Raw genomic sequence first — 13,763 nt, 5'->3', positions numbered from 1 at the left:
CGTCTCTCATTTCTGTAGTGGATGACAGAAAGGGAACGGGCGAAGACAATTAAAAAAAAGATAAAAAATAAATATAAAATAAAAATCGAACTTAGCAAGGAATGGAGGGGTTCTTTGTCGTTGCCTAGACTTCCTGCCCTGTGCTGACAATAGCCGGCATAATGACGCCGGGCTAGGCATCGCAAAAACTCATAGGACCATGCTTATGCCTAGCCAGGCAATATGGTGGTATTATCCAGGTTGGTATTGCTAGCGCTGTGCGTAAATGTCGAGGCGTCAACATTATGATTGTGAAACCCCTCTCCCACCCCCTCCCTCCCCTCCTCTGATTATGAGAAAGGGGAGAAGAGACGAGACAGAAAGATAACGACTATTCCGTCCCAAATTTGATGATAGGGCAACTTCGTCGCGCAAAGGTCTATGTCTCCTTTGTGCACTATATTAGGCCTTTAAGCACAACTTGCCGGATCTAGTAACCAAAGGGCTCCTGGGATCAAGTGAAGAACAAAGGCTAAGCTGCGATACTTGAAATAATCTCTAGTCGCAATTGCAACGACCAAGACCTTCCGCAGGTGATTCCTGTATCAAATGTCCCAGCAAGCCATATCTGGCCCAAACTAGTAATCCGGACTAAGGTATGCAGCCACAAGTAGTCGGCATTGCATTGGACGCAGACTCCAAGGTTGGTGCCGATGCCCAGGTCTCTCCTTGCCAACTCGTACCGCCCTGTAGACGTGGTGGCCATGGAACATATATCTCCGCGGAAGGCGGACAGCACGCCGCGAAGCCGATAGGGAAGTACTACTTCACTGAGGATGCGCTCAAGCACGACCTTGCGGCGCTAAAGAGGGGAGCCGTCTACGAGAAAAATGAGTTTTACAACCGCGCAAAAGCCTGGTACAAGGCCGAGATTGACCGGCTGCTGCATTTAGAGAAGGTGAAAGAGGTGAGCGCGCCTGTCTCGGTCCGATCCAGCCCAGTCGTTCAGCATCAAAGCCTAACTCCAACCAACCGTTACCTGCTCCAGGAAATATGCAAATCACTCAGAAGCGAAGAAAGCAACCTCGAAACATTCTACCATTACGAACCCTCTCCCGACAAAACACCTTCAAAAGCCCCGACCCGCATCCAACCCCCGCGCGCCGCCAAACGAAAAGCCCTCGAGCCACCATCCCCCAAACGACCCCGACAACAACAAACCACCAAGCAAAAGAAAACCGCACCTCCCATCCAGATCCATCCGTTTCCTGAGACAAAGGGCGATTACACGCTCGCCCCGTACGACTGGGCCCAGTTCCGCAACCACAACCAGGGCGAGCACCGCCCCTCTCCATGGTCCTACGTGCAGTTGCAGGGGCTGGACGTGGCGTATTTCGTGATGCGCGTGGAGAAGGCGGTCAGGGAGAAGATACGGGAACTTAGGACGGCGTCTAGTGCTACTACAAGTACCACCACCACTGCTGCCGCTGCCAATACTACTGACGGAGCGGGAGAGCAACAGGAACAAGACGAGACTACTAGTACAACTGCTACTACCACTACTACTACTACCGCTACTACTGCTACTGCTACTACTACTACCACCACTGCTAGCGCTGGGACTCGTCAGAGGGAGACGCTCCGCTGCGTGCTAGCATCCCAGGGAACCGGGGGGTGCGACAAGAGCGTACCGCCGTCGCCGGCCCCCTTCGAGCCAGCTGCTGCGTTGGCGCCGGGAGAGGATTGGCGCCCGCCGGCTGCCGTCGGGGGTGGTAGCGGTTACGCGGGGTTGGCTGACGCTGCAGATGGGATCACGGGTGATGGTACTCGGGGATGTAGCAGTTGGGCGGCCGACGAGGTGAGCAGGAGGGAGGAGAGGGACAGGGTTGTTACTAGTACCAGGCAGCACACTCCGGCGCCCGACGCGGAGATGGAGATCAGTCCCACACTAGGAAGGTGGCCCGCATCGAAGAGTATCATGTTAATGGAGGATTTGGCCGGGCATGTGGTTGAAGTATCGGGGTTAAGGTTGGGGCTGGATTTGTGTACTTGCCCGAGGAGTTCTTCGGAGGTGGATGTGGTGGAGGAGGGGGTGAGGTTTCTAATGTTGTAATGGGCGCGCGTTGTGTGCGTAAAGTTGGTATGTGTGTATGAGTGGTTGAAAAAAAAAAAAAAAAAAAAAAAACCGCAATGCCTTGCGTTAATGAGCCACTGTGATCTCGGGCATGTTTGGTATACGAAGGATCCTGGCTTCGGGACTTTGAATGCCCTGCATGCTACGTACTACCCTGTAATCATTGAGTTCGAGGTCATTTCAAACAGGGCACTCCATTACGTTTTAATTAGACCACCGTATCCTCGCTCGTATAGACTGTTCGAGGCATGTCCATGCGTTCGCACTTCTTGTCTCGATCACCATGTTTCTCGCGGAATTATTCCATTCGAGGAAATCCTGGATGAGGAGAGCTCGGCCATTTCCACCTTAAAACGGTAATAAGTCAGGCACCGGCCGGTCAGGATCTAGTGAGACGCCTAGTCAATTGGAGCGTGAAGGATCAGGTTCCCTGGACTTAGGGGTCAGTGCGTGCAGGTAAGATGACCAGAGCAGATGCCTTGAGCTGGGCTGCTTAGCCACAGTGGCCAAAATGCTGCGAGATTATGGAGCTGTGGGAAAACGTCAATAGCGGATGACTTAGACTGGCTAGATATCATCCACAGGTCGGACTTACTTGGATCATGGCATTTGGTAATTAGACGCTGAGAGTACATCTCTCCTTTTCACCAAGCAGGGGAGTTGTGGCACTACAGCTGCAATCTTGCGTTGTCTTGGGTCAGCTGGATGTTGTCCAGAAATACCTACCGGTGAGTGATCTAATTAGAGATCGAAGTTCCTTCCGGGTACATAGCCGCTCGTGGGCTCCGCGGCCCAGACCATACCAAGCGAATCAGATAGCAGAAAGTGAGACTCCAGCAAATGAGCACTGTTATGATATACCCAAGAGGTGAGACACGTGAAGCGATGCAGTGGACCTGCAAAACAAGCCATTGTGCGAACCGGCTCACATCTAATATACAGCAATAAGGGACTGGGACTACGCCATCGCTTGTCCTCTACCGCATGACACAGGAGTGATAACTGTAAAGTGCTGCCGACGATCTCTGCTTGGGACTTATGCTCCTGTAACGCATGGCTAGGTGCATCCCTAGGCGGTATGTGTTCGCACGGTATTGGATGTCCGTAGCAAGGTCGGATAACCCGGAAGACCATGTGACTGGATGAGCTAATCTCCAGACACTCCAATATCGACCAGTAGCCGGGGGAAATAAGCATGCTCACTCTCGAACGCGCAACCCTCGACTTCCAGGACCTCCAGCGTCGAAACATATTTGGCTACCGCCTCGGAGGCGGAGCGTTTCCTTTGTTACTGCCCGAGGGACCGAGGAGCATGGCCACGCCGAGGGGTATCGGCAATGGAAACGGTAGGGGGTTGTATGGGCTGGCCATCATCGTGATGGCGTAGGTCTGGTTGATCTGCGTCTTGGTTGCACCGTCGACTCCGGGTGGTGACCGTGGTGTTGGTCGAGGGCGTGGGCTGAAGCCATTCGAGGTTGACCTTTGGTGGCCGCTTGTGAATGCGCCGCTCCCAGTGCGCGTGTGGCCGCCTCTAGCCGCTGATGTACTTGATGGCAGGCTGGGTCCCCTAGGCGCTCGAGGGAAATTCGAGCTGCCCGGGCGTGGGTTGGTTGAGTTTGATCGGTTTGGGAAAGACGACATGTTTAGGACTCGGCCGTATGCGGGGGTTAATCAGAATATCCTGCTGAGTTGGTCTAGAACCGACTGAGTTCCAATGATTTAGCCATTTACTAGTAAACAGTAATTTATAAGAAGAATTACGCCGACAAATCTCAAGAATGCATGATCGTCTGATTGAAGCCAGAGGCGATTCAGGTGGGTTTCAACATCCCTGACAGCAGCCGATAAACGTACGACTAGTGTCAAAGTTGTCCCGTGCTCTGAAGCCGTACGTACATGACTAAGGCTAACTGAGAGGAGATATTTTTTCACGACTTAAGCAAGTTGGAAGACATGGAAGACTGCGGGGAATTTCACTGACAGATTGCCGTTGGCGGTTTTCGCGGCGTTTCTGACTGCAGGATTGAATGTTTTCAAGAGGGCCTTGTCGCATTGACTCGGATCCAAGACCGGGCAAGCGATGACACCAGCTCCATTCTGCATGTTGTGTAATGCACGTAACAGCAGGGCTTGCATCAGTGTATGAAACTGCGTCGCGAGTCGATGACCGAAAAAGAAATTTGGCGATATGTGCACCAGCAGGCATCCCGCAGCCTTACTTGATCCGGATCTTAGCCTGGTTCTGCTTGCCCCAGGTAATTATCCCGAGTCGAACTGCGCTAGCCAGTTGTTCTCGCCACCTATGATCTACACTTATCAATAGTGCTGGCAATTGAATCTGGGCCTGACGTCGGAGGTTCGTAGAGAAGGTTCGCGAACCCCAAGTTCGCCTTCCTACTACGTAGGCACACGCTGGGGCGCGGCGCGCCCCACGCCGCGTGGCAGCTGACGGATAGTGTCGCCTGCAGCCGCCTCAATAGTGATGCCAAAACACAATAATGGGTTCCAAAATTGTCGGCAGCAATCCAATTGGAGTCATTTGCCGTAGTCATTGCAACGGATGCCTTCGCTCTGTCATCCGTGGCGGTTTGGGCGACTGGACGAGCTTCACGCACAAATCTCGCAGAGGATTTGCCAATGACGCAGTTGAGCCCGCACATGATTGGCTAGACTGTCATGTGACCCACATTGGCACTGGGCTGACCACTCACCGACAAGATCGTCTGAGTGCGCGGATTGTGCCGTTCCCCGGTTCGTGTGAGGGCCAGCCCACCATGCCTCGCTGTTGCATCGTCCCTGACACTGCGGGATGTGGTTGCGACTTGTGACAGGCTGAGCGATGGTCGACGTGGGCGGTGAGTGGATGCGGCCGGCCCAAGAAAGAAGGCGTGGAACCGCACAAACCACGCAACCATCCTGGCCGCAACTGCCAAACCAGATGACAGTTGACGCCTATAAGTAAGACCCCGACTCCCCGTTTCCACTCGACATCTTTCTCCATCAGCAATCACCAGAGCATTCTGCAAAGCCTACAGTCTTCCAAGTCCAACACACTCTCACACCAAACACCCAACTCCACAACCATCTTCAAAATGCCCGGCACCTGCAACTGCGGCGGCTCTGCTTCGGCCTGCACCTGCGGCTCTGACTGTAGGTTCCATCTTTCCCATCCACATCTGAACACACCAGTGCCCGAGCCGTGACTAACATCCCATTCCCCATCAGGCTCTTGCGCCGGCTGCAAATAAGCTGCCCTATCTTCATCCAAGTCGGTTCAGGACGGTGGCGTTTCGCACAGTCTCGACAATTTCACTCTCCTTCGGCAAGAACGATTGACCATCTTTGATGGTACCAGTGGCTTAGTTCATTGTTTCGGTTTCGGGGTTAGTCGGACAGACTATCGGTTTATGATCAGGATGGATGGCGTGGGATTCCCTTGTTGACGGGTTGGCTACTTGGAACGAATCACTTCTCTGGACAAGTTAGCTTGCTCGCGAACATCAACCCTGAGATAGCAAATCTCAATCCCCTCATTACCTGACAAGCACCGTTACGTACGAATTGCGTGTTGTGAAATCAAATATCCCGCCACGCTTCCTAGAGCTGAGGCCTTGGTCATCTTGGTAGGCCTGCAGCCTCAAGTTGCACCGTCCACTCGGTCTGTGTCACAGTACGGTTAGTTTGTCATTAGCGTCATGACGTATATATAGCAGGCATCACTGTATTTTTGACAAGGAAAAAGAGGGTGTCTTTGAAACTGGGTTCTCCGAAGGGTCTATAAGCCGATGGCCTAACGGGAGAATCCACGGGTTGGACCGGGCGTATCACTCTTTCTCTCAGGTATGCTGCCGTATCCAATTGACTGCATCTCAGGCTAGCCCTCACAGTTCTACAAAACCGCATGCTAAATCACCCGTTACCTGTACAAAACAGACGGTTATGAATTACAATACATCCCTCTAACGCACACCATGCTGCCGAAATCATCTCTATCCCGCAGCGTATCCCACCGCTCTATTTCCTCATCCCCTACATCCCACACTCCCACCCTTGAACCCTTGAATCCCTGCTTCAACTCCTCACCAACCCCGCAACCAACTCCCTAAACCCCTCTCCCAGCACCTCAACCACAACCCCCACATCCGGCGCCCTCGGCGCCTCTTCCTCAGCCATCCTTGCCAGCACAGCAGAATCCCACCCACCACTCCCACCGCCATTACCATCTTTATCCTTACCCCACGCCGTTCCACCGACCTGCGCCACCGTCTTACCCCTCGCCAATAAGCCCTTGACATCCTTCCCTTTCCTTAACGGGCCACCGCCGCCAACGAAAGCAGCAGGCGCGATGAGCGTCTCGTCCAGGAGGTGCTGCCAGCGGGCGAGGAACATGCCCGGCCCCGCGAACGAGCCGGGCGCGGGCGAGCTCGAGTTTGTTCCGGTTTTTGGTTTAGGGATCGCGTTGGGAGGAGCGGGACTGGATCGTCCCGACCAGGAGCCGGGTGAGAAGTAAGATGTGGAGGTGGAGGAGGAGGGGTTTGAGGGTGGTGCGAGGGTAGCGGGGGCTGTGTCGGGGTCGGAGGTAGTAGTGGTCATGTTGTCCAGGATGCGCTGCATGCGTTCCAGAGACAGGTCGGAGAGGTCGGAGAGATACGCCGCATGGGCGTCGATGGCCGGGAGGACACGGGATTTCGTCTCTGGGGACTGCGAAGCGAAGAGGTGCTGGAGGCTGGAACTCATGGCGCCGGCAGCTCCGTTGCGGCGATCTGTGTTGGCCGCGGTATTGTTTTGCTCTGAGGGGTTAGACCTGGAAGTAGTTTGAAGGCCCGGTGATGTCCGCGTGTCCTGCCGAAACACTTTGATCGTCTCCTTCGCCCAGGCGCAAAAGTCGTCCCTGAGTACAGGGCACTGGCTTGCCACTTGGTGTAGCCAGTTGTATAGGAGCTGGCGGTTCCTCCTGAGCAGCATGACGAAGTCCTCCACGGATGGAACGCGTGCTTCGGGGTCACCTTTAGCATGCCATTCGCTAGGGTGCCTAGAAGGCTGGACGCACCTTTCTTGGCCTTGCAAACGTTAATCAAGTCGGTTAGAAAGCCCTCAGCTGCTGACACGTGCTCTCGGAGGTCGACTCCTTCATGGACGGCCCGGATCATTGGTTCGAAACTAGCCACGGCGTCTTTCAGGGCTTGTGTGAAGAGATCGGGGTTTTGGCGGCAGAGAGCGTTGGCGATCTCGTCGCGGTCCCGCGCTGCAAGGAGGGCTGAAAAATACTCGAGACACCGTGCATGTTGTGTATCTGAGAGGGAGGCTAACAGAGCTGGATTCGAGCGTTCCATTATTGTGGCGATCATGGACTTAGACCCATCGATGCTAGCAATACGAGCGTCGCCGTGTACGTCTCTTGGCTTGTCAAGGTAGGCTCTGATTGCGGCAAGCTGTTCCTTGGTGGGAGAGGAGCCCCCTTTAGCCTTTTCGATGCTCTCGGCGGACTTGCGGAATTCCGAACTGTCCCACGACAGCACGAGCGAAATAATCCTACAAAAGTTAGCTAGGCCCCTGATTTCACACAGCCTCATACCTTTGAAGGAGGTTCATGCCATCATCGGCATTCTGGGTCAACCCAACCCAGTTGGAGAGCGCCCCGACTCCCACCTTGGCTAGGAGCAGTCGCATCATACCGTTGAGCATGGTCGCTACATTGCCTATGCGGAGGGTTTGCTTGACCATCGAGTATGGCAGCAGCTTGTGTACATTTTCCAGCAGTTTCAAGAGATAGGGTCCTTCGGCGGACAGAACAAAGACGTGGTGCAATAAAGTCGCTAGACTAAAGCAAAGTCAACATCAGATACTTTTAATTCTCGGGATCACGACTCTTTGCATACTCACTGAATAATTATGTAGTCCACAGCAGCCAGCACGGCGGGAGAGTGCTCTTCGAGAGTCGGGCGCTCTGTCGCGCACGCAAAGAGTTCATCGATAAGGGCTCCGTACAGGAGCTCATGCACAACATCCTCCCAAGCCCGGACAAGATCCTTGGCGTCATTCCTGTCATACGCACCGTGCAGATATCTGGGCGGGCCTTTGGGGATTCCCCCGAGGATACCTCTCGATACGATCTCGTGGATCGCCGACGCAGCAGTGGCCAAGGTCTTTCTAGTACCCAAAACGCCCTTGTCGTAGCTTTCCGAGAGCTCTGCCTCGGCCAGCTTCTCCAAAATGCCCTGAAATCTCACGTGCCAGAATTCAGCTGGCAGATCCCGGACCCCGGGACATGGCAGCACGATGCTCCGAAGCAAGCCTGCCAACAAAGGCGCGGACGAGTCTGCGGCGTATGACGGCGCGCCGGCGGACCCGGGATTGCGTTGAGCAAACGGGTACCCGTACTCGGATATAGTGCCGGGGTCTTTGAAGCGCTCCACCTCTGCGTATGTCTCATGGTGTGTGAGAATGTCAAAGAGGGCGTGCAGCTGGCAGGGTGTCAAAGCTTCGGGGCCAGCAGATGTGGTGACGCCATGACCCGGGGGTTCGGTGTTATTGATCGGCTGTTTCTCCATGGCGAGCGACGGGCCGGCGACAGCAGCAGACGTGACTTGAGCTCGACAGGCGGAGAATTCCCATTAAGCCAAAGCTTGGGCTCTGGGAACGTATCCAACCGAGTTTCTAGATCCCGGCTTTAAGGCGACGCTAGCGAGCGAGTGTCACAGATCAGGACCGTATGCTGGGGTCCGCGCGGCACCGGGCATTTGTATTCAGTAGTTTGACGTCAGAAGTTGGAAGTGAGAGATCAGCCGGCCAACCCCGGGATTGCAAACTTGCAACTTGCAAATCGCAACTCGCGAACCCGCAAACCAGCAAACCGTGAGAAACGGCCGCAGCACGGTTTTGCGAGGTGTGGGGCTGTGTCAAGCTGCTGAGCCGAAAGACGGGAAAACGGCTCGAAACTTATTTGACGTGAACAGTCGCCTCGCGGCGCAAGGTTGAAGAGGAGCGGCCGTGGTGCTGCTGCACACGAGGTAACAACCCTAACCCTGTATACTGTTCCCACTTTCCCACCGTTGCTTAGCGCAATCCACGTATGAAGGCGTTTGCTGTTTTGAACTTCAGTCAACCGGTGCCTGGAGACTGGGGAGGTTTTTCGGCCCAGCAGGTATTGATTGTTATGCACAGCGCCTGCTCTCTTTCTCTCCGAGAACACGTGCAAAACTGGGGTGCGGACGGAAAGCAGCGTCAGCGTCACGGCAGCAACAACGCTCCTGCTACACCGACTGAACCCCAACCATTGCGGTTGCTATGGGCCTAACTTGGCATCTTTTCGTCACGATCTCGAACTTCTGGGTATGCACAGAATGCGCACCGTCGATCTGCGGCTCCTCTCGGCCTCTCCACGGTGATGCCAAGCGCGCTCGAACCCCCTCGGTGATGCTACTGGCGGGCAACTCGTGGGAGCCATCTTGGACCAAGGCCATCATGAGCAGTGCAGCTGCCCCGTCAAAGAAGAAGTACTTGCCTTCTCGCGGCCTTCTCTTGTGCCCGGTCCCGGCTTTGACACCTCACTGTTGTCTTTGGCCGGATGGCAGGGCAAGCCCGGCCGGACTGGTGAGCTGCACTGCCGAGACTCTGTGTCTACCAGTGGGCTCGGAGCTTTCTCACTCGTACTTGCGTTAGCGAGAAATTGGAGCGCTCGAGCTCCCCTGCTGTGAGTATAACTAGCCACGGGACGTGGCGAGGGCAACGACGCCAGGCGGAGGTTGTCCTCCCACCCGTATATAGCTCTTAGCCAAGAATGTGCCGGAGTTGATGCAAGCTCATCAAGACCGCCCATCGGTATTCAAAAACGCCAAGTAGCGTCTAGCAACATCCATAAACGTCCACTGGCTCCCGAGAACACACGCAGTCGATTAGAACGCTCGGGAGAACACTGACCATGTGGATCACCACGGCAGTCCTCCTGTTATTCGGGAGTCGGTTTCCGGCCGCCGTCCTGGCTGATTTTGCTGTACACGGTAAAGGATTCACGCCCGATCATATCCTCCGCGTGACCGTTGCCCAGATGCCATCGGCGTGCGAGACCCGCGAGGATGTTATCATCAACGGCACATCCCCAGGTCCGCTGATACGCGTGCCGCCTGGCGCGAGAACATGGATCAGGGTGTACAATGACATGAAGGACCGGAATATCACCATGGTAAGCCGACCTCGCACCTCCTGTATAACCAACACTAACTGGCCGCGTCACAGCATTGGCACGGCCTGACCCAGAGGTTGGCGCCATTCGCGGACGGGACTCCCCAGGCTACACAGTGGCCAATCCCCCCTGGGCACTTCTTCGACTACGAGCTCGCCCCAGAGGTCCATGACGCCGGCACCTACTTCTACCACTCCCATGTCGACATGCAAGCACTGAGCGCTGCTGGCCCCCTGATTGTGGAGGACTGTGGGCCACCACCACATCAATACGACGACGAGCGGATACTGCATTTCCAGGACTACTTCAACAAGTCTGACCATGACATGATGAAAGGCCTGGCGGCATCCCCCTTTGTTTGGGCAGGAGAAGTGCATGGCGTCATATTGAATGGTAAAGGCGTCGCAGCCGATCAGACGGCTGTTGCGGGACTACCGGGCGGGGTGAACGGCTACTTTGGAAGCCTTCGAGGCCGCCGTCCTGGCTTCTATGGCAGGGTTCGTTACGGACCACACGACGGCCATGGCAGCAGCGCCCACCTGCGAGACGAGTATGTTGACGATGATGCCGCTGGCACGTTTGGCGCTGCCGCTTCGGGTTACGGTGGCGCTCCGCACTGCTGGTCGGACCCGTTCGGAAACCAGATCGAGATCACCGACGCCTGTATTCTGCCCGTCATTGATGTCGAGCCCGGCAAGACCTATAGGTTCCGCTTCATTGGTGGTACCGGTCTCTCTTTTCTGACAATGGCCTTTGAAGATCACGATGACCTGACCGTTATCCAAGTCGACGGCGGGGAGTACAACATCCCCGTGACGACAGACCACCTCCAGCTCGGTGGCGGTCAGCGGTTCGACATCCTCTTCAAAGCGAAGACAGTCGAGGAGCTGAAGGCGAATGGCAACAAGGAGACTTACTTTCTACAGTTTGAGGCACGCGACCGTCCTGAAGCATACCGCGGCTACGGCGTCCTCCGGTACAACCCTGACGCTCCGGTCCCCGCAGCACCGTTGGAGCCTGTCCTCAGCCTCCCCATCAATAATACCGACTGGTTGGAGTACGCCCTACGGCCCCTCTACCCGGAGAAGAACGAGGCGCCGTCCGCGGAAGAAGTTACACGCCGCCTCATCGTCAACAGCGTGCAGAAGGAGGACAACGTGACGGGCCACGTCCTCTGGGAGGTCGCCCACCTCTCGTACAAGGATACAACCCAGACCAAGCCGGTGCTGATCGACATCTACGAGCGCGGCGCGGCGGCCCTACCCAACTACGAGGCCGCCCTCGCCAACTACGGCTGGGACCCGGCGACCAAGACATTCCCGGCCAAGCTCGGCGAGGTGATTGAGATTGTGTTTCAGAACACGGGCTCGCAGTTCCCGCCCATCCAGGGCCTGGTCGAGTCGCATCCCTTCCACGCGCACGGCAGGCACTACTACGACATCGGCAGCGGGCCAGGCCCGTACGACGCGGATGCCAACAACGCGAAGCTCGCCGAGCTGGGGTTCAAGTCCGTCAAGCGCGACACCACCATGCTGTTGCAGCACCGGAACTGGGTGGCGCCCGGCGAAATTACGGGCTGGCGGGGCTGGAGGATGCGCATGACGGAGCCCGGCGTGTGGATGATCCATTGTCACATCCTGGCGCACATGATGATGGGTGAGTGTTTCCCCTGTCCTGCATGCACGTGTTTTTTGTTGCATCTGTGTGAGTGCGCTGCTGACCGGGGCTGTGGCAGGCATGCAAACTGTTTGGGTGGTTGGTGACGCGGATGATATCATCAAGATTCCGTTGCATTTGAGTAAGGAGTATTTTACCTACGGAGGCAGTGTGTACGGCAACGTCACGCACGACCCTGGAGTTTATGAATACTTTGACGACATGAAGAAATGCCGTCCCGGAGAAGATTATTATGGTCATGGCCTGTATTGATGACAAGGATGGATCGGGGAGTGATGAGAGGTCACTGTACATGGATCGATATCAGCGGCTAGGCGGCATCGCGAGGCTTGAGCGCGTTCTCGTTGTTCGGGGATCACGGCGTTTCGGGGGAGAATTTGGTTTGTGGCTCACTTCAGGCCTGGACATGGTCCGTGGCAAGTGACTCAGTTGCTTATTTCGCGAGGCATTGGGCAGTTGTTCCATGTCGGTCTAGCCCTTGGAAATAGTTCGTATTGACCCGCTCTGATTTGGATCATCCCAGCTAGGAACACTTTCTTGTTCCGGGGGGCTTCATCTCCTTTCCACTGTCCTCTTGACCGGCTCTTGTCTCCTGTTCAACTCCGACACTCGTTTTTGCATTACAGTCACTCATTCATAACTCAGTAACATTTAGACCATCGTCTCTACAGCCACCAGCGACGCCATCACTACCTACCTGTACCTCCACGAACCAAGCAGAAGCAAACTCACCTGAACAGCGACAATGGCCTCGATAATCACCAAGCTCCTCGCTGCGGCAGCCCTTCTGTCCATCCCCGCAGCAGCCCGAACTAATCTCGAGGGCTGTGTCTCGACAGAGGTCCCCTACATGACCAGATACGTCTCCCTCCTCTGGTATGACCCCGATACGGGTGAGATCTGCGACTTCCTCGACTGCGGCGGTGGTAGGGCGCCACCCAAGACCACAGTGCCCGGCTGTCCGTTGTACGAAGGGACCGAGACAGTCACGCCTAGCTTCTGGGACGGGTTCACCAAGACCGCGGGGGGTGACGTTGTGAGCACGACAGCGGCAACGACGACCAAGACGACGGCGAAGACGACGGGGTCGAAAGTTGAGGAGAGTTCCTCCGAGAGTGCTGAGGTTACCGGTGCGCCGGAGTCGGTTAGCACTAGTGAGGAGTCGGCATCGGCATCGGCGTCGGGAGAGGTTAGTGAGGGAGACCAAGGAGAGACGGGGCAGGCGAGGACGACGGTTATGGTAGTCACGGCTGTTGTTGATGGGCCGGGTGGCTCGGCGCCGACTGACTCGGGATCGGTCGAGTCGAGTGCGTTGTCGACTGCTGGAGCGGTGCCGACGGGAGCGGTTGCAAAGGGGGTGATTGGGCTGGCTGCGGGTGCTGCAGCTGTTGGGCTGGTGTTTATTTAGATTGATGAGGGATGCGGCGAGTAATAGATTATAGAATTCGGCGCCGCCTCGGAAGTTTGCGAGATTGGGTAATATCAGTTGGTTTTACAGCCCACCAAAAGCCATGATTGACTGGAGCTTTGGAGCTCCCAGATGTGCGTGTTTGCCTTGGCAGCGGAGGACGGGAGCTTGCTCAAAGCTTGGGCTGGGCGGCCCCGCAGCCAAGGCGCAAAGCCGGTGAACGGCGGCAGTATTTCCAAGGCTAGCCTGCTTTCGGTTTAGCCTAACGAGGCCAGCCCCGTTTAATTTCTTCATTTCACAGGGCAACCGCCAGCAACACTGACCAAGCTGTGCACTCCATCTCCACCCGAGCATTACCACCTCAATTCCACGCAAGCGGCCCG

At 55.8% G+C, this 13,763-nt stretch overlaps 4 protein-coding genes across 4 annotated transcripts; 3 read left to right on the top strand and 1 right to left on the bottom strand.

Annotated features, from left to right (window-relative positions):
• Window positions 1–637: 637 nt before the first annotated feature.
• MFIFM68171_06359 (uncharacterized protein) lies at window positions 638–2,092 on the top strand (the record flags this gene model as incomplete). Its single annotated transcript, XM_071061779.1, has 2 exons — window positions 638–946; window positions 1,028–2,092. The coding sequence occupies 2 exons, from the start codon at window positions 638–640 to the stop codon at window positions 2,090–2,092; spliced, it is 1,374 nt and encodes a 457-aa protein (XP_070917880.1).
• A 4,092-nt stretch (window positions 2,093–6,184) lies between these two features.
• On the bottom strand, window positions 6,185–8,664 carry MFIFM68171_06358 (PX-associated-domain-containing protein; the record flags this gene model as incomplete). Its single annotated transcript, XM_071061778.1, has 4 exons — window positions 6,185–7,119; window positions 7,164–7,645; window positions 7,689–7,934; window positions 7,997–8,664. The coding sequence occupies 4 exons, from the start codon at window positions 8,662–8,664 to the stop codon at window positions 6,185–6,187; spliced, it is 2,331 nt and encodes a 776-aa protein (XP_070917879.1).
• A 1,370-nt stretch (window positions 8,665–10,034) lies between these two features.
• LMCO1 (Laccase-like multicopper oxidase 1) lies at window positions 10,035–12,224 on the top strand (the record flags this gene model as incomplete). Its single annotated transcript, XM_071061777.1, has 3 exons — window positions 10,035–10,295; window positions 10,349–11,951; window positions 12,031–12,224. The coding sequence occupies 3 exons, from the start codon at window positions 10,035–10,037 to the stop codon at window positions 12,222–12,224; spliced, it is 2,058 nt and encodes a 685-aa protein (XP_070917878.1).
• A 493-nt stretch (window positions 12,225–12,717) lies between these two features.
• Window positions 12,718–13,380, top strand: MFIFM68171_06356 (uncharacterized protein; the record flags this gene model as incomplete). Its single annotated transcript, XM_071061776.1, has 1 exon — window positions 12,718–13,380. The coding sequence occupies one exon, from the start codon at window positions 12,718–12,720 to the stop codon at window positions 13,378–13,380; it is 663 nt and encodes a 220-aa protein (XP_070917877.1).
• Window positions 13,381–13,763: the final 383 nt, after the last annotated feature.

The sequence above is a fragment of the Madurella fahalii genome, assembly GCF_045866475.1.
Source record: "Madurella fahalii IFM 68171 DNA, scaffold_3, whole genome shotgun sequence".
Taxonomy (NCBI): Eukaryota; Fungi; Ascomycota; class Sordariomycetes; order Sordariales; genus Madurella; species Madurella fahalii.
This window is presented reverse-complemented; position numbering and strand designations above follow the sequence as displayed.